This window comes from Equus przewalskii, chromosome 12, assembly GCF_037783145.1.
Source record: "Equus przewalskii isolate Varuska chromosome 12, EquPr2, whole genome shotgun sequence".
NCBI lineage: Eukaryota > Metazoa > Chordata > Mammalia > Perissodactyla > Equidae > Equus > Equus przewalskii.
In genome coordinates this window covers 20104925-20124814 of record NC_091842.1, presented here as the reverse complement: position 1 = coordinate 20124814, position 19890 = coordinate 20104925, and the positions used below count along the sequence as shown (strand labels likewise).

The following is a 19890-nucleotide window of genomic DNA, read 5'->3' as shown; positions in this document are numbered from 1 at the left end:
GCACCGAGCCAACCTCCAGCCTCCCCGCAATGCGAAAAGAAGGGGCAGGGCCTGAGGGAGAGGCGAGGCAAGTCAAGGGGCGGGGTGAGCGCGCCGACTGACGGACAAGGCCCGCGTTCGTGGACTGCGGACAGGGATGCCGCAGCCTGTGGGTCGGTCTGCCAGTCCCTGGACCAGTTGGCCTATGACTCCCCCTTCGCCTTCGCCGAGCCAGCCTCCGGCTGGAGCCTGATTGATGGCGAAGGCGGCTTCAGCCAATCGCGCGCGGCGCCGGAACCGGCCCGCTCAGGAGGGGCCGAGGAGAGCTGTCCTCTCGCTGGTGGTGCTGAAAAGGGCGCTCCAGAGGCGTTGTGAGAGAGGCCAGGAGAAAAAATAAAATTTGAAGCCGCCTGGCAGCTGGCCGGGTTCACGTTGTATGTAAGAGGAGAGGTCTCCCCTCCCCAGATTCAGGCCAGTCACCTCTTAGACTTCTCACGAACGTGGAAACTTGCCATTCTCCTGGAGGAGGGGAAAGCCCATTCCACATGAGCTTCTGTAAAAGGAAGAGGGAAGTCCCATGGCTGGTCTGGATGTGGGCAGAGGGTATACCGGGGACTGAGCAGGCGCGAGTCCAGCTGTGCCGCCCCTCATCACCCTGGGAAGAGGAAATTCAGATTCCAGATGTGCTGGAATGGCTGGGGGAGAGGGGCGTAATTACTGCTGGGACCAGAGTTTCCTTTGCCTCCCCTAGGGGCCGCGGGAGTGAGGATTACCGTCCTGGCTCCTTTGGTCCCTCCTTCCTCCATCTGCACTTCCTCCTCCTCCTTCCCCCCCTCCGCCCCAAATAAATTCCAGGCCCCTCCCTTCGCCCGTCCCCAGGATCTGACGTGGGCTCGACACCTTTCTCAGCTTCTCCCTCCCGCAGCTCCAGTGCCCGAGCTTCAGCTCTCCAGGTTCCACAACCCCCTCCCCTCCCCGCCAAGCCCCACCAGAACACGATAGGGACCCTCTTGATCCTCGATTCCACCCCAGGCCCCCGGAAGCTATCTTGCCTCTCCCCACACCCCCAGCTTGGGGTCCAGCCAGCCTGGTGGACCCAGGGGCCGGAGCAAGAGGGTAACCTAGGCGATCCAGCCCCTTCGGCTTTCTCGGCCCCACCCCCTGCAGCCGGAGCCGCGCCCCCTCTCCCTCAGACAGGAGAGCAGAGGACAGAGAGGACTGGGCAAAGGGGTGGACTCTGGGCGACCCCCAGCCCAATTCTGCCCCACCCTCCCAAGGAGCAGAGAAATTGTCTTCCTTATTAACTACTAGCAGGAAAAAAAAATTAAAGGGAAAGCTAAAAGGAGACGGAGGAAAGGTGACAACTAGATTATTTAGGAGAGGCGCAGAGGAGAGAAATCCGTGTGAGTCGCCATGGGGACTCCCAGGGCACAGCACCCGCCGCCTCCCCAGCTGCTGTTCCTAATTCTGCTGAGCTGTCCCTGGACTCAGGGTAAGAACATGGGAGCATGGGGTGGGCCCCAGGAAGGCCCCCAGCAGGGTCTTCTACCCTCCTTTCTAGGAAGATCCCGGGTTTTTGGAGCTCCTGGGGTAGGGAAGGGGCACAGTTTTCCAGGAAGGGGTAAGCCAGGGCTTTCCAGCTTGTACCTGGAGCCCCTAATCCCCCATATTGAGGAGGGGGGGAAATGAATGGGGGGAACTTTTAGCAGCATCTCAGGGGTTAAATCCAGGAAGAAGGGCTGGGGAAGTCGGGGGTGGGGGAGATGTCTGCGGAGGTGGCAGAAGCACGCACCGTACCTGGGTGGGAGATGGAGGTGCTGGGAGAGATGCCAGTCACTGCACATACAAATGCTCTTGGACATATGGACAAAGACAGATGAACAGAAGCAATGCTCAGAGACCAGATATTTAGTCTCCCACTCTGACCCCCAGCCAGACTCCAGGGAAGGGGACAGAGACTGCAGAGAAGGAGAGAGAGAGAGACAGAGAGAGAGAGAGAGGGAGGGAGGGAGGGAGAGAACAACACACTGCAGAGACAGAAACCCAGAGAAAAAGCTGGGCACTGCAGAAGCAAGGGCTGGGAGGTGCTGCCAGACCATTCGGAGAACCCCAGGGTTGTGGGGAGAGCACCACCGAGATGAAAATGAAGGCAGTACCATTGCCCTTTCTCTGCCCTGCTGGCGCTGTCCAGGGTTCACAAGAGCCAACGTGCTCACTGAAGGCCGATACGGCCTGGGGAAAAAGGATGAGAGGAAAGTGTAGGAGTGTGAGGAGCAGCTGGGAGCCCCTCCTCCAATCTTGGCTCTCAGCCCAGCCTGGGACCCTCTGAGCTCCTGCAGGCCCAGCTGACTGAGGAGGGAGCAACAACTCTGGAAAAGATCTTTCTGGAGAAAGCAGGAGTCTGGAGCAGTGGAAGGGCTCACACAACTTCATCTTCTAGGTCTGCCCCTGAAAGAGGAGGAGGCACTGCCAGAGCCTGGAAGTGAGACCCCTACAGTAGCCTCTGAGGCCTTGGCCGAGCTGCTCCATGGGGCCCTGCTGAGGAAGGGCCCAGAGATGGGCTACCTGCCGGGTGAGGCCCCCAGAGTGGCAGGAGTGACATAGAGGCAGAGGGAGGGACATTAACTCTGGGAGATGGGGAGCCAGGCCAGTGAAATTCAGAGAGAGACAGACAGAGATGGTTAGACAGAGTCAAAACTGGGCACAGACAGTCAGAGAAGCAGAGAAATTGAGAAAGAATGATCAAGAGACAGAGTCACACAGAAAAACAGACAATCAGAGAGAAAGAAAGATGAAAACTCAGAGAACCAGAATCAGAGAAATGGTGGGAGACACAGAAAGAAAGAGAAATGCAGAGACTAGTAGATCCAGAATCATAAAATCAGAGAGCGATAAGAATACTAAACAGAGATAGGGAGAGAGCAAAACAGAGAGAAAGGGGTAACCAGGAGAGGGAGCCAGATCTGAATGCAGACGCAGAGAGAGAGGCTCAAGGAGACTGTCAGAGTGGAATGGCCTGGGTAGAGAGGTGGAGAGGGGAAGAGGGGAAGAAAAGGGAGGAGGGGTGCAGACTGTGGAAGCCTTGGGAGGAGGTGGGGAGTTTGGATGGGGAAGGGAGAGGTGGGGGATCTTCACCTTGTTGGGGAAATCTTTTGGGCTCAGTGGGGAACTCCCAGTTTCCTTCAGCCCTTCTCCCCACCTAAGGCCCATCAATTTGCTCCTTCTGTGCCCTTACTTCCCTTGCACTGTCCCAGGATCTGATCCAGACCCCACACTAGCCACTCCTCCAGCTGGCCAGACTCTTGCAGCACCCTCCCTGCCGCGGGCCACTGAGCCAGGGACAGGGCCTCTGACAACAGCCGTAACCCCTAAGGGGGGCAGGGGGGCAAGCCCCACCGCACCAGAGCTGCTGACCCCGCCCCCAGGAACTACGGTCCCGCCCCTTCTCGGCCCCGCCTCCCCAGGCCCGCCCCTCGGGCCTGAGGGAGGAGAGGAGGAGACCACGACCACCATCATCACCACGACAACTGTGACCACCACAGTGACCAGCCCAGGTGAGGGGATTGGAAGCGGATGGGGTAGTGTGCAAGAACACAGATGTGGGAGAGGCTGCTGGGAACGTGTGGAAAAAGGGGTCTGGGTACAGATAGGAGAGGGGCTTCTGCTTAATAATAATAAAGGCTAGTATTTATATACCCTTACTATGTACCAGCACTGTTCTATGTGTTTTATCTATATTATAGTTGGGGAAGGGAGTTCTGGGCACAGGTGGGAGAGGGAACATTGGATAAAGATGGTGAGGGGTGCTGGGGAGAAGACAGATGAGGACCCAAGAGTTGCTCGGCAGGGAGGGCAAGAACACAGGGATTCTCTCAACCGCAGCCATTTATATCTCTTTAGTTCTGTGTAATAACAACATCTCCGAAGGCGAAGGGCATGTGGAGTCTCCAGATTTAGGGAGCACGGCCAGCCACACCTTGGGGCTCCTGGACTGCACATACAGCATCCATGTCTACCCCGGCTATGGCATTGAGATCCAGGTAACTGGACCTAAGCATATGATTGTGAAACCTCCAAGCCCTTTCCTCGGGGCCCAGGGGTGTGCACAGGTTTGGCCTGGGAGCCAGAGAACCTGTTTTCTGACTCAGATGGGCCTGTTTTCTAGGGATCTCAAAGACTCTCCTAGAGTTCTACAACTTGCCCAGCATCAGTGTGGCATTTGGGCTGCCATCTACAGGGAAAAGGATGGCAAGGGCAGGGAGCTTACAGGGTCACCCACCCCAGCTGACTTGTTCTGGTGGGTCTGGGTCTGGCTTCTTTAGGTGCAGACACTGAACCTGTCTCGAGAGGAAGAACTCCTGGTGCTGGCTGGTGGAGGGTCCCCAGGCCTGGCCCCCCGACTCCTGGCCAACTCCTCCATGCTTGGAGAAGGGCAGGTTCTTCGGAGTCCAACCAACCGGCTGCTCCTGCACTTCCAAAGCCCACGGGTCCCAAGGGGCGGTGGCTTCAGGATCCACTATCAGGGTGAGGAGTCCGGGGTGCTGGTGGAAGGATATGGGTCACATTGGGCACAGGGGATATCTCCAGGGGCCTTCCAACCACAGCGAAATGTTGTGGGGTTTTCCTCCTGACTAGGACCCCAAGGGACAAAACCCTTAGAGGAGACCTATACGCACTTATTTTACACACTCACAGACCTGTGTCTGGGTGTGCACACATCCAAGTAGCAATTCACCCATTCACTCAATAAATGTTTATCAAGTGCGCATTTCATACCAGCCCTGTGTTAGCCTTGGGGAGAGGAATGAACAAGCCAGATACAAATCTGACTTCAAGGAACTCAGAATCTAGGTAGCAAGACGGACATGTAATCAGGATGATTACAATTCAGTGAGATAAAGACCTATATCCCTATGACAGAGGAAACACAGGCAAGAGGGAGCAAATATCAAAGGGACCTAAATTTCCCCTAAGGAATGTAGGGACACTTTCTTGGAGGAGGTGATGACTAAGCTGAGACCTAAAAGATGAGTTAGCTAAGGGAAGGCAGGAGGAAGAGAAAGAGGAAGGCAGATGTCTAGATGGATAGAAAAGTACACTCCAAGACTGGGAGGGGGAAAAAAACCATGACTCCCTTGAGGAGTTGAAGAAATTCAGCATGGAAGGTAGAATTGTCATAGCTCTGTGACCTGGGACAAGCTACTTAACCTTCCTGTGCCTCATTGTCTCATCTGAAAAATGGGGATCATAATACTTACTTCATGGTATTATTAGGAAGATCAAATGAGTTAGTACACATCAAGTGCTTAAAATAATGTCTGGTACACAGTGAGAGCTCAAAAATGACAGTCAAAACACAGAAAGTGGAAGGGAGAAGTAGGCTAAGAGACCAAACTGCGAGGTAGGTTGGATTCAGATCATCAAGGGCCTTATCAGCTTCAGTAAGGAGTTCAGACTACTTTACCCTGCAGGGGAGGGGAAGACATTTTGAAATGTTTTAAGCAAGATAGCAACAGCCTCAGATTTGTGACCTAGAAAGATCCTGCTGACTTCTGGGGGCCGAGAATTGGGGAGGAATCCACGCACAACTGCATTCATGAGCATCCACCCACAGCCAACCTGCACACACGCATCCATCCATACTCACCTGTGTGTGCGGGAACCTTCCCACAGTGCAAGTGTATGTTCTAGCATCCGTGTGTGCAAGAGGCAAGGGGCCCAGTCCACTGTCCCATTCCAGACACTGCTGCCACCTCCAAAGTCCCTTCCTATGCTCCTCCGAAACAGAGAGGGACCTGTGTTGGGCCAATGTTCCTTCACATCGCCTCATGGCCTTGCCTGCCCCCTTGTGAGCTCTGCTGAGCCCAGATGCCTTGTGGACCTTGTCTAGAACACACACAACCCAAATCTCTTCCTCACACCCTCCCCAGCCTCTCCTGAGGCCCCCTCTCCGGACTTGCCCCGGGGCTCAGGTGTGCAAGGTGGAGGTGCCCAGCACCAGGCCAATTCATGGAAAGATGTTGAGCTAGGGGACATGGTGGTGGTCAGGGCCTCGTTGTGGAGGAGCAAAGGCATGCCTTGAGGGCCCAGGGCCAAGGGCTGGACTTCAGACATTAGAAAATGGCTCCTTTAAGCAGCCACTTCCCTAGGGCATTGAAAATAGGACTCTTTAGGCTAAGTGGAACATTTGGGAAAGCAGGGCTGTTGCATAAATTGGCCTTCATTACCTGCCTCAGTCTTCCCTGCTTTGTGGCTTCTCCAAGTACCTTTGGGTCTAAGGCCCTGTTTAAGCCCTTCCCAATCTGCACTAGCTGGGTCCTCTTGTCCAGAGTGGCCTCATTAGCTTCTCTGAAAGGCCAAAGGTTCCATTACCCCTCACCTCGAGTCCAGCAAATGTTCCCATTTACAAAACCATTTCACCAACTGTTTCATTTGCTTCTCACAGCAACCTGGGGGGTGGCCATTGTCAACTCCATCTCTGAGAGGACAAAAAGACTCAAAGGTTATATGGATTGCTCAGCCACCTGCAAATTCATTGCAGCGTCAGAAGTCAGATCCCTGAGTCCCTGACTCTCAGGCATTCATTAACTGAGGCCAAGGGGCAGGTGATTAACACCTTCTGAGCACTTTTCACGTGCCGGGTGCTTTGTGTGTTTCTTTTGTTTAACTTTAAGGCCAAAGTTCAATGATAGGATTTATTATTGCCATTTGCAGGTAAGAGGCCCTGGTGGTGAAGTCACCTGCTCAAGGTCATACAGCTAATAAGTTGTGGAGCTAGAAATGGAACTCAGGTCTGCCCATCTCCAGATGGAGTGCTCTTTCCACTGTTCCACACTGCCTCCTGGCTGCATCAATCAATCAGCTAGACTAGGGTTTTAGGAGACAAAAATAAATAAAGCTTGGTTCAGTTTCATAATGGCAATAGCGGTTAACATGATGATAAAATTATACACGCAGATCGTGTATGGGCAAGGAAGCAATTAAGACTTCCTGGAAGAGGTGATACTTAAGTTACTCCTTGAAAGATGAGAAAGAGTGAGACGAGGGCCTCGCAGGTAGGGGAAATGGTGTGAAAAAATATAAAAGTGGGATAGTAAGGAGTCATAAAACTACGTCTTGTAAAATATATGCGTCATGGGTGGTGAGAACTAACGCTGTATGTGCTAGGCTGGACCCAGCTGTGGAAGGGGCTTGAACGTCAATCTAAAGTATTCGGAATTGCTCCTGTTGGTTGTGCAGACCTATCACAGAGGCTAATATTTATTCAAATCACTATGTTCTAGAAGGTTGCTTTTGTGTCTATCTCAGTAGATGGAGACTCCTAAAGGGCAAGGCCTAGGGCTTTTTCATCTCTCTGTCCCCAGGACCCAGCCAAAGAAATGCTTGTTGAATTGTGAAATAGGGAGAGAACCAGGTGTCTTAGAGAATCACTCAGGGCTGGAGTCAGAAAAAGCAAAGACCTAGGCAAGCTGGTACCTCCGAAACCCTCTGCTAACCAGAGCCTGCCCCATCTACAAGACCCAGCTTTCGTGCACCTTCTCCAGGAAGCCCTTCTTGATGAGCTCTGCTCGATCTGAAACAAACACACAGAGCTCTGTCAGGATCAAGTTCAGAGTCATAATTTACTAACAAGTCACTTTCTATTTATTTATTTTGTCCCATACGATTCCATAAGAACTTCAGGAGACTTTCAAAACAGAATGCAAGCAATAAAATAAAATAGAATAAGAAAAAAATTGGCACCAGGTAATGCTTATTAAAATTGAAAAAATAGAACGTGGATGGACAAGCCATTGTTGCTAGGGACAGGCCTCAATCTGCTTCTGAGCTTTCTATCAGCCAGTACAAAAAGAGAGATTATACAGGGTTTTTTTGTTTGTTTGTTTGTTTGTTTGTTTTGAGGAAGATTAGCCCTGAGCTAACTGCTTCCAATCCTCCTCTTTTTACTGAGGGTGACTGGCCCTGAGCTAACATCCGTGCCCATCTTCGTCTCCTTTATAAGTAGGACACCTACCACAGCATGGCTTGCCAAGCAGTGCCATGCCCACACTCAGAATCAGAACCGGCAATCCCCAGGCCGCCGAAGCGGAATGTGCGCACTTAATCGCTGCGCCACCGGGCCGGCCCCTGTTTGTTTTTTTAAAGATTGGCATTTGAGCTAACATGCCACTCTTTTACTTTTCCTTCTTCTCCCTGAAGCCCCGCAGTACATAGTTGTACATTTTAGTTGTGGATCCTTCTAATTGTGGCATGTGGGATGCTGCCTCAGTGTGGCCTGATGAGTGGTGCCATGTCCATGCCCAGGATCTGAACCCGCGAAACCCTGGGCCGCCAAAGCAGAGTGTGCGAACTCAACCACTCAGCCATGGGGCCGGCCGCTGTACAGTTCTCACTGCAAGAAAGGAGAAGACAAACCATTTCCTTAAGGAAGCAAAGCTTTCTCTAGCATTTCACTTTCACTAGGGGATTCATTTAGGGGGCACCGGGTATTAGGGTCTTTAATGACAAAATAGTCAAAGTTCCTAAAGGAGTTTCATGTGGCTCCTCTGGACGAAAGCTGAGGCTATAATACCACAGTGCACCTCAGTGGAAGAAAGCCTGTGTGTATTAAGGGGAGAAAATGCTGTGAGGCACTTGGAGCCTCAATTTCCACATCTGGAATATGAGTCACAGTCTTTCTCTGACTACTTCAAAAGCACTATGTGGGCTCACTTTGAAAGCCAAACAGGCTTTGCAAATACTATTTGTTATTATTAGAGCTGGATGGGGTTCAGAGTGGTCAATTGATTTGCCTGAGGTCGCACAGCAAATGAATGCTAGGGTCCAGAGTTTCTTTGAGTCTCAGCTACTTCATCTATAAAATGGGGGCCAAAGTGAGTGGATTACACAGATTAGGGTTGATAGAGCATGTTGAAATGACCTCTTCATGAGACAGTGTGCCCATGTGAAGACTCCAGGTTGTAGCCAATTTGTGTCCCCAGAGGGACCTGGAAAGAGAAGAGGAAGTGCTGGAGGACTGGTGAGAGAGGGTGGCATGAGAAAGTGAGTCCTCCTTCTCCCTGCTCTGCCTGATCCAGCCTACCTCCTGAGCTGCGGCTTCCCTCCCCGGCTGGCCCATGGAGATGTGAGCGTGACAGACCTGCACCCTGGGGGCACCGCCACCTTCCACTGTGATTCAGGCTACCAGCTGCAGGGCGAGGACACCCTCATCTGCCTCAATGGTACCCGGCCCTCCTGGAGCGGGGAGCCCCCCAGCTGCATGGGTGAGTATCCTGCCACCACAGGTGGGGGCTTCTGTCCTAGGGGCACCATTGGGAGGGCCCAATCTTTGGGGGTCACCATCTTTGGGGACCACCCATCTTGAAGGAGTTTTTACCCTCAAGTGTCCCTATGCTGGGGACTCCATCTGGAGCTCTTTACTCTGAGGGTTTCTATCCTTGGGGGGTCTCCCTCTGGGAAGTCTCACCTGGAGGGTTTCCATGTCATGAGTCACCATTCTGGAGATCCTTTCTTTCAGAGACTCCTCATCCTAGAGAAAACCATTCTTGGGGTTCATATCTGGAGGGTCCCTATCCTGGAGAGTCCTCATCCTGGGGATCCCCATCTTGAAGGTTTTCCATCTGAGGGCTTCAGTTTTGGGGATCCTCATAACTCCCCATCCCAGGATGCCCACATCTGTGGAATCTTCATTTTAATGGAGTCTCCATCCTGGGGGATGTCCATCCTGGGGGTTTCCCTATTCCAGGGCTGGTTCTCCACCTGGGTGGTGGCCTGGAAAAGGTCCTGTCCTCTAAAGTGAGCTCATAGGGCAGAGGCCATCCCAAGGACAGGTCCCAGCCAGAGGTGTGAATGGAACAGCTCTCAAGATGGAAGGAGGACAAGTCCCCTTAACCTGCCCTCCCTCTGCCCACAGCATCCTGTGGTGGCACCATCCACAATGCTACACTGGGCCGCATTGTGTCCCCTGAGCCTGGGGGAGCTGCAGGGCCCAACCTCACCTGCCGCTGGGTCATTGAAGCAGCTGAGGGACGCCGGCTGCACCTGCATTTTGAGAGAGTGTCTCTGGATGAGGACAATGATCGGTGAGGATCTGGGCCCCTGAGGTCCCCACCTCAAAGAAATAGGGAGACTGCAGTGAGGAGTCAGAGGGGAGTCAGACAGACCTGGGGTTGATCCCAGTTGGGAAATGTGTTAAATGCAGATAGTCCTTCCCCTTTCTTAGGCAGCACAGTTGTGCAAACTTAGAGCAATCACTTAACCTCTCTGTGCCTCAGTTTCCTGGTCTGTAGAATGGAGATAATAGTACCTTCCTCTTAAGGTTTCTGTGAGGTTAAGTGCATTAAGATATGTGTTTAGAATGGTGCCTAGCTCACAGTAAGCACTATAAATGTGTTTGCCATTGTCATCCTCATTATTACATTCTTTATCTAACCAACCGGTGCCCCAGCTCTGCTGTGATCTTGGACAGGTTCTTTAATCCTTCTGTGCCTCAATTTCCTCATCTATAAAAAGAGTGATAAAAACGGTATCTGACTCAAGGGTTCTTGTCAGAATTAAATGAGATAAAATGTGTAAAGGCTTAGAAGAGTACATGGCATAATAGTTAATGTTTGATAATAATAGCTATAAAAATAAGTTAGGTGAGCAGGCAAGAGGTGAGGCAGCTTCTGAGGGGAAATTGAGCCCCTGGCCACCCTTCTGTCCATCCCAGGCTGATGGTGCGCTCAGGGGGCAGTCCCCTATCACCGGTGATCTATGACTCAGATATGGATGATGTCCCAGAGCGGGGTCTTATCAGTGACGCCCAGTCCCTCTATGTGGAGCTGCTCTCAGAGACACCTGCCAATCCCCTGCTGCTAAGCCTCCGATTTGAAGGTAACTGCCCCCACCTACCCCCAGGCCTCAATTCCTGCAACCTCCCCTCTTCTTGACTCCATAGGCATGGCCACAAGTATATATTCCATCCCTGCTCATCTCTGTGTTGGGATCCCTGAAACCTGACTTGCCTTCCCACCCCAAAACTATAAGGATTCCTTCATATGGACCCCTTCTGATTCCCTGAGGGCACTTTTCTATGTAAGCGTCATGTATGGCTGGATCCAGGTACACAGTCAGGAGACCAGTTACCTCAATCTCTCAGTTCTTTCCTCTGTGTTGACTTCATTCTCAGGCAGGCTCTCCATCTGTAGTCGACCTACCAGTTGTAGACCGACATACCACCAGCTTAGTAATTCCATCAGAGAAAGAGAAGGCATGCTTCTTTCCTGAGAGCTTCAGCAAAAATGCCAGGAAAGGCTCTCACTGCCCTGGCTTAGACCTTGTGCCTATGCCTGAACCAATATGTGTAGCTAGGGGCAGGTGGTATTATGATCGGCAGATCCACATCATGTGGTCATCCCTGATTGGCCCCAACTGAATTTCACGGGCTGGAAGTAGGGGAGGTATGTTTCCTAAAATGAAAATAGAGGTGCTGTTACCAGAAGATGGGGGACTGGATGCTGGACAGGTGGAAGGAAGGAGGTCAGTGATCACAGGAGAAGAGGCGTTTGAGCGGGGCCTTACAGGATAGAGAGGATTTTAAAAGAAGGAGATTGGGAACAAGCATCTCAGGTGAAAGGAACTGTGTGAGCAAAGGTAAAGAGGTAGAGTAATGCCTGGTATGTTTGGGAAAGGGCTTTTCAGTGTGGCTGGAGCAGAGGATTTGTGCAAACAGTAGCTAGGAAGAGGCAAAGAAAGTGAAATGCTCAGAGGTGAGAGGGCCTCGTTTCTGGTATAAATCATGGGAGAAATGGAATTGGCACTGGGCCCTGACAGATGCATAGGATTTGGATATGCTATCTTATCAGGTTAAGTAACTGAAATAGAACAGTGAATCTGAAAAATAAATTGCATGTTAGATTCTGTGACTGCACAGAGAACTGATAGGTTTGAAGCCTGCCTCCATAGTTGCGGGCCACTGCTGCTCCACGAGCTTCAGATTCCTCATCTGCACATAAGTCTTACCTTGAAGATAGTTTTGCAGCTAAGATATGAGCAAAAGGGCAAAAACTAAAATGCTCTATAAATGTTCATTTTTGCTGACTTAGTCCAAAGTCAAAACTGAGTAGCTTTTGTGTTAGCTGCACTTTTGGATTCTGGCCACAGCATGGATGATCAGGGATAATCAGAATCCAATGGTGATTTTTGAGGAGAGAACATACCTACATGAGCCAGTTCTGCAAAGGCACCTGTTTTCCCCCACTTCTTTGCAGTTTCCAGAGCCAAGTGTCTCTGGCTTGGAATCAAGCAATCTGGGTTTGAGACCTGGCTCTGCCATTGCCCTACTGTGTGACATTGGGCAAGTGGCTTTGTGTCTGTGGACCTCAGTTTCCTCATCTGTGGAATGGTGGCTGGGATTTGACTAGCCTAGGATTTCCCTCCAGAGACTGGGGAGGTAACAAATATATGAATGAGGACCGTTAGGGTTTTGGGGAAACTGAAGAGTGAAAGCTAAGCCCAAGGGCATTCTATTTTAAACAGCCCACTGAGTGGCCAAACAACACTTGAATTCAGCCCAAGTTCTCCAGTTTGAGATCCCCTGAGGACCGTCCTAATGTTTAATTTCTGGGACTGACTCCTCTCTAGCCTTTGAGGAAGATCGCTGCTTCGCCCCCTTCCTGGCACATGGCAATGTCACCACCACGGACCCCGAGTACCGCCCAGGGGCGCTGGCCACCTTCTCGTGCCTCCCAGGATATGCCCTGGAGCCCCCGGGCCCCCCCAATGCCATCGAATGTGTGGATCCCACAGAACCTCACTGGAATGACACAGAGCCAGCCTGCAAGGGTGAGCCCTCCACATCCACAGGAAGTCTTTCAGTCTACAGACTACCCCTGAGCCGGGGATCCTAGGAAGGCCATTCAGGAAGGAGACCTGTATATTCAAATGTAATAAACCCAGGCCTTGGGTAAATCCCTGTCCCTTTCAGAGACGCACTTTTTCTTGGCTAAATAATTGGTGGGCTTGTTACAGAATTCAAGGTCACAACTCAAATGTCTTGGAGAGCTAGAATTAGAGTTGGGCTAAGTCGTGGATTGGGCCTTGATGGTAGGTTGGGAGGGTGGGCAGAATTAATTAAGAGCAGGGCTGGGGATTGGGCACAACAGGACTGGATGTGGCAGGAAGCAGGTGGGTAATAGATAACAGGAAACCCGTGAGGCAGTCTGGTGCACACAGTTGGGAGGGGTGAGGATTGTGGTGAAATGGAGACTGCATGCCCACCTGGGTCCTGAATCTGACACTGCTTCTACCCTAGCCATGTGTGGAGGGGAGCTGTCAGAACCAGCTGGTGTGGTCCTCTCTCCAGACTGGCCCCAGAGCTATAGCCCCGGCCAGGACTGCGTGTGGGGCCTGCACGTCCAGGAAGAGAAGCGCATCTTGCTCCAAGTAGAGATGTACGTTTTGGTGCTGCAGAGGGTACGGTGGGTGTGGGCTCAGCGAAGTATGGTATGACAATGTACTAACCTGCATTCTGAGCCTGGCTGGCTTGCAGGTCTATACAATATTCGGTGAATATGTGGTCTGATGAAAGAGGCGACTAAGGGTTCAGGATAGGGGTGTGGGTTGTCAGGTAGACCTAGGTATAAATCACTTACTAGGCAAGTGACATTGGACAAGTAAATGGGGTAATGCAGCCTTCCTCAGGGACTATTGTGAAAAAGGGGCTCTGGCCTTGGTGTCCCTCACTTTGGCTGTGTCTGAGACCGCCGTTGGACCGATTTCCAGGGACCCAGGCCCAAGATGTTGAATCATCACCAGCAGGTGTAGGGAAAATCCAGTGAGCTGACTTGGTATGAGGTGGTCATGTGACTGGACAGAACCAGAAGCAGGTACCCAGGCAGGGCCTAGAGTTGGGCGGGGTGGTAATGAGCCTGGTCTGTGATTGGTCAGAGCTGGAGTCGAGCTAGGCTGTGGTCACTTGGTGATGGAGGAGGGACTGGAGAGTGGGAGAGTTAGTAATGAACAGAGGTGGGGATTGGGCAGCAGGAACTGGGAGGAGCCACAGAATAAGTGGAACCTGGAGCGACTATTATAGAAAAGCCTATAATTGGTCAAAACTGAGGCGGGACCAGACCTGGGGTAGGGAAATGCGGGGTCGGACTGGAGTAAGCAGGGTTACTAATGAACTGAGTTAGGGATTGGGCAGAACCGGATGGGAGGGGCCGATCGTAGCCCAGCCCCCATATAAGGTCCCACTCCCTCCAGCTTGAATGTGCGCGAAGGGGACATGCTGACGCTGTTCGATGGGGACGGGCCCAGCGCCCGAGTCCTGGCCCAGTTGCGGGGACCTCAACCGCGCCGCCGCCTCCTCTCCTCTGGGCCCGACCTCACGCTGCAGTTCCAGGCTCCTCCCGGGCCCCCAAACCCAGGCCTAGGCCAGGGTTTCGTGTTGCACTTCAAAGGTACCGAGGTCTAGGGTGCCGAGATGGGCAGGGGTCCGGCAGGCCAGAAGTCTCGGGAGGAGCGAGATCCTCGAGGCTGGGAGGGCGCCCTGAGTCGCAGGACAGCCTCCAAACTCGCTGTCTCTCCCCTGCAGAGGTCCCGAGGAATGACACGTGCCCCGAGCTGCCACCTCCGGAATGGGGCTGGAGGACAGCTTCCCACGGGGACCTGATCCGAGGCACGGTGCTTACTTACCAGTGCGAGCCTGGCTACGAGCTGCTGGGCTCCGACATTCTCACCTGCCAGTGGGACCTGTCCTGGAGCGCCGCGCCGCCCGCCTGCCAAAAGAGTGAGCCCGAGCTCCGCTCAGTCCCCTGCCCCAGGGGGTTCGCCGCCCAGCTTGGGCCCCGCCCATTCCCTCTGCGGCCCACCTTCGTCCCTTGTCCCGCCCCTGCCCTGTCCAGGTTCCATCCCTTCGCTCTCGGTCCTGCCTAGATCTTCTTCAGGCCCCTCCCCTATGCCCTTTGGGTTCCACTCCTCTGCTCCTCGGTGCCTCGAAACTGTCTCCCCTGGGCACCCCCTCTCATCTTCTCCGGGCTGGGTCCCTCTCTCTTGCACTGTTCTGCAAGTTTCTTCTGGGTCCCGCCTCACCTCCTCGTGGCCCCGCCCCCATAGTCTCCTGGCCCCGCCTCTGCCCCGTCTGAGTTCCAGCCCTCCGCGACCCCGCGCCATCAATCTCGGTTCTGCTCTCCCTGTTTTAGGCCCTGCTCTAGTCTCTCGGTCCCCAACCCTTGACATTACAGGAGTTACTTAGCTAGGGCCTAGACTCCTGAGAGAACTTGGTTTATTTTAATGCAGTCATTGAAGCCCCATGCTGTGTTGAGGGTGGGGTTATGTGAAGGAGTTGGAGCCCCTCTGGGAGGGGAACAGATACTTAAACAACTCAGGGTACTGACAGAGTGGTAACCTCTGGGTGAATTCGGGTAAGGTGCTTACCATCTCTGAGCCTTGGTAGGAATAAGGGGTAGTGAAGAGCAAATGAAAAGTTTTTCACACAGTGCCTGGTGTATGTAAACAGGGAATAAGCAGGAGTTGCTGTGAGTACGAAGAAGGGCTGTGGGAAGAGGGCTGGGTTAATTGTTGCAGGGATGGGGCAGGAGATTTCACAGAGGAGGTGACATTTAAAGGAGCTGAGAGTGTTTATCTTTTAGAAGAGCAGAAAGGGGTGGCTTCTTGTCACTTTCTCCAAATTTTGGGAAGCCTGCCACAAGGATATGGGATTGTAGGTCTTCCACCCGGCCCCTGGGGGCAGTGGTGGAACCAACTAGGATATATAAATTTCAGGAAGCCAGATTTGGGCTGGACACAAGGAAAACTTTCTAGTTGACACAGCTCCCCATCCCTGGAAAGATTCATAAGATGTCCAGTCTGGAACCCAGACAGGACAGGGGTAGGGACAGGAAAAGATGGAGGCAGGGCCCAGAGGGGATAGGGCCTGGCCTAGCTGCCCAAGACTCAGGAAGGAACCCGCCCAAGGTGGCACACTGAGCCTGAAGCTGAGCTGAGACCCAAGTCTCTGAATCTCAGCCCAGTGCTCCATGGCTGTGACCCTGAGCAGTTCCAGCTCCCCTGGCTGAGTGACCACTGGCCAGTCATTTGACTGCCCTGAGCCCTGGGTGCCAAGGGAGATGACAGTGACGTTGACCTGTCCAGATCATCAGGGTATATGATATTGTGTTTGTAAAACATTAAGCAGAGTGCCTTGCACAGGACTATCTACAAGAAATGGCTATGATTGTGACTCTTCCACAACAAGGTTGTAAACTCAAATGCCTGCAGGGGCCCAGCAGGCAACGTAAGTGAGCAGAATGGGCTGGGAATGCAGGGAGCAGGAGGGCTAGGCCCCTCTGAAGAGGGCACTGCTGTTCCGCTGATGATCTACTGTGCATGACTGATATGCTCTGGTACAGTGGTCAAATATTGCAAATTTCACCCTAGGGTGGGGGCCTCGGTTGCCCCAGTCACTCTGTTTTCTGGAAGCCTGAAATATAAAATGCGTTGAATTTTAAGTTTTTCCAACTCTGCATTCTGAGGAAATAGTGGGAGGTGAGGGTTTGTTCAGAGGAACTAGCCCTAAGCTCCTGGGAGATCTTTTAAGGCCCTAGCTCCCCCTGACCTTGTCCTCCTGCCAACAGTCATGACTTGTGCAGACCCTGGTGAGATCACCAATGGGCACCGTACTGCCTCGGACGCTGGCTTTCCTGTTGGCTCCCATGTCCAGTACCGCTGTCTGCCAGGGTACAGCCTGGAAGGGGCAGCTGTACTCACCTGCTACAGCCGGGACACAGGCACACCCAAGTGGAGTGACCGGGTCCCCAAGTGTGCCTGTGAGTCTGGGGACACCCTGGGAAGGGTGGCTGGGTGGCTTGTTCAGCAGCGCAGCTGGCACGTCATGACTGACATGTTCCCTGCAGTGAAGTATGAGCCGTGCCTGAACCCAGGGGTGCCAGAGAATGGCTATCAGACGTTGTACAAGCATCACTACCAAGCGGGCGAGTCTCTGCGCTTCTTCTGCTACGAGGGCTTTGAGCTCATTGGCGAGGTCACCATCACCTGTGTGCCCGGCCACCCCTCACAGTGGACCAGCCAGCCCCCACTCTGCAAAGGTGCCTGGGCAGACAGGGCAGGAGGGGGCACAGCCGTGTCCGGGGAGTGACAGGGCTGGGAAAGTCAGGTAGCAAATTCGAGACCAATAGCAACCTTGCGGAGCCCACCTCCTGTGGGCTTTCATCCTCACAGGTACATCCAGAAGTCCTGGGGAAGTTCAAGGTCATGGAATTATCTTAAGGGATGTAGGAGAGGGGCTTTGGTGTAGAAGTGTCTTGCCCTCAGGATAGGTCTTAGTTTCCCTATTTTTGACAACTTCTACAGACATGGTTGGTTTAGACTGCCCAGAGCCCTGAACTTTTAGGGCACTGGAGAAGGAAGAAGAAGAAGGTCCTGCCCTGACTACTCCTCCCCCACCCACACCAAGAGAAGAATAAAGTTTAGGTTGAACAGAGGGCAGAGAGAACCAGGCTGTCCAGCCCAGCCCCACTTGGGCTCCCGGCCCTCTACCCAGCCTCCTTCCCTCCCTGGCTCAGACCCCGTCCCCTCCCCCTCCTCTCCCTGCAGTGGCCTATGAGGAGCTCCTGGACAACCGAAAACTGGAAGGTCAGTGAGGGCACAGGTGGAGACCCAGGCCTGGCTGAGTTGGGAGGGCAAGGCAGAGGCCGGGGGCAGGAGGCCAGGCCCCGGAGGGGTGAGACCCAGGGTTCAGGGCCCAGGGCAGGAGGCTGGGAGAGCCCAGGGCTGGGCCCAGCCCTAGCTTACTGGCCTCTCCTCCTCTCCCAGTGACCCAGACCACAGACCCATCACAGCAGCTGGAGGGTGGGAACCTCGCCTTGGCCATCCTGCTGCCCCTAGGCTTGGTCATTGTCCTCGGCAGTGGCATTTATGTATACTACACCAAGTAAGTATCTACTCAGGGAGCTGCTGGCCAGGGCAGATGTCCTGCCTGCCTGGCACAGAAGCCTGGGTGAGGGGGGGTTGGGGGCTCACCTCTCGATAAGCCCCTCTATCTTCTCCCTTTCCCAGGCTTCAGGGAAAATCCCTCTTCGGCTTCTCGGGCTCCCATTCCTACAGCCCCATCACTGTGGAGTCAGACTTCAGCAATCCACTGTATGAAGCTGGGGTGAGCCCTTCCCTAGCCCCGGAGGGCCACATCTCTCACTCCCCTAGGGCTCCATACCTTCTCTCGAGGTCGCTGTAATATCTGTCTTGGGAATTTCAAATTCAGCTGCCTACAAAGGCCACGCAAATGAAGAAATCAAGTCAGGTGTGAACAATAAGGCTCACTGAGAACTGTGGCTAATTGGAGAACTTGTGCCTCATCTAGACCCTAGTGGAAACTCAGGCCCAATTGCCAGATCTTCCACCTGTTCAAGACAATCCAGAAATTTAGATATTTATGTGATTTTAAGATGCTGTAGGATGAACCAAACACATCCATTGGCCAGATTCAGCCCCATTCCCACCCTGTGGCCCCCACACCCCCAGCGATCAATGTTACTTTAAAAACCCAGGGTCTTTTCCCTTCTTTGTTGATACCTGCTCCACCCCCATCCCACTCCAGCAACTGATCCTGTCTCTCTTGTCTCCAGGATACACGGGAGTATGAAGTTTCCATCTGAACCCCAAAACTAAGGCTGCAGGACCGAGGACGCCCCTCCCCTCCTCATTCTGGGCAAGGAGGAGTACAGGACCTGGTCTCTGGCTCCTTTCCTCCCTGCTGTGTAAATAGTCTCCTGGTCCCACGAGAGGGCTTTGATGGCCCTGGGGACAGTAAATAAACCAGCATCCTGCCCCCAAAAGCCTCCTCTTCTCAGTTGCCAAACAAGGAGCTGCCCCCCTACCCTAGTGGCTTTTGGACCCTGGGAGGGGAACTCAGCTCCCTGCAACTCCTGGGGCCCCTCCAGCCCAGGGCACCCTACAAGGACTACCCAAGAGCTCTGGTGTTCCCTTGGCCATGAAGGCTCTGCCTTTCCCAGATGCTCTGGCCCCAGGCCTAACCCCTGGGCCTTGGAGGGTCAGAAGAAGAGGGATGAAGGAGAGAGCTGGGACAAGGCCCCTATCCCCTTCCTGCCATCTCCTCAACCCACAATCTCTTCATCTTTGCTTCTGGATTTTTGTTTTTGAGCAATAAACAGAAAAATCACCATTTGTAACTGGGCTGGTGGGGTGTGGGAAGGTGGGTCAAAGTGCTGGAGGTGGTGATGGTGGCCTCTCTGGAAAGAGGGCTGGCGAAAGGGGAACAAGTTGGAAAAAAGATGGAAATCCAAGACTGGGCACAGGGCAATGTCAAGGGGGCTGGCCTGGGGTCAAAAAGCCTGGCTTTAGGCTCAGCCTCTGTGGAGGACCGGCTGGGACAAGCCCCCTTCAGGCCTTAGCTCTCTCTGCCAGTGCCTGGCGTTTCTAAGCTCTTCTAGCCAGGAGAGAGCCCACAGTAGCCACCTCTGCTCCCTCCCTGTTTGGCAGGAGGTAAACAGCTCTCAATTTGTTTCATGACGAGTTTTTACCTAAAATTCAACCCCCTTTTGAGAATTTTTCTATCTATCCAAGTGTATCATTCTTTATTGTCCCCCATCTTTCTGGCATTTTAAGCATATCTACTGTTGCATGTCTACCAAGTATTGGTCAGATTTGTAGCATTTCATAAACAAGGAGCTTGTTTTGTATCCTGTGGGTGTCCTTTTCTACTTTATCTACTTTTGAACATTTTAAGGAATTTATAGTCTGTTCGTCTAAAGAGTCTCCAAATTAATTGAATTTTGCTTAATTAAAATTTTATATTTAAATATAATGAAACATTTTTAGGACACTCAAAGGGATACTGAAATACGCAAAAGGGGGTTGAATTTTAGGAGTACATGAGGCAAACTGATCTTGATA

The 19890-nt window shown here is 52.8% G+C and overlaps 1 protein-coding gene across 4 annotated transcripts; it reads left to right on the top strand.

The window, feature by feature from the left end:
• Positions 1-747: 747 nt before the first annotated feature.
• SEZ6L2 (seizure related 6 homolog like 2) lies at positions 748-19161 on the top strand. 4 transcript variants are annotated; one of them, XM_070568068.1, is made up of 18 exons: positions 748-1471; positions 2420-2551; positions 3234-3533; positions 3880-4019; positions 4302-4503; positions 9057-9242; positions 9893-10061; positions 10691-10854; positions 12604-12804; positions 13274-13412; positions 14224-14420; positions 14555-14749; positions 16596-16787; positions 16875-17066; positions 17575-17613; positions 17794-17911; positions 18037-18133; positions 18603-19161. In XM_070568068.1, the coding sequence occupies exons 1-18, from the start codon at positions 1393-1395 to the stop codon at positions 18630-18632; spliced, it is 2772 nt and encodes a 923-aa protein (XP_070424169.1). In that variant the 5' UTR covers positions 748-1392; the 3' UTR covers positions 18633-19161. The 4 variants fall into 4 exon arrangements, with proteins under 4 accessions (XP_070424169.1, XP_070424171.1, XP_070424172.1 ...); XM_070568069.1 differs by having other exon boundaries at positions 847-1471; positions 18012-18133; XM_070568070.1 differs by lacking the exon at positions 17575-17613.
• The last annotated feature ends 729 nt before the right edge of the window (positions 19162-19890 follow it).

Coding starts and splice junctions, on each gene's coding strand:
- SEZ6L2 (XM_070568068.1), top strand. CDS start 1,393: ATGGGGACTCCCAGGGCACAGCACCCGCCGCCTCCCCAGCTGCTGTTC. Junction 1,472..2,419: donor GAGCTGTCCCTGGACTCAGG/GTAAGAACATGG, acceptor TTCATCTTCTAG/GTCTGCCCCTGAAAGAGGAG. Junction 2,552..3,233: donor AGAGATGGGCTACCTGCCGG/GTGAGGCCCCCA, acceptor GCACTGTCCCAG/GATCTGATCCAGACCCCACA.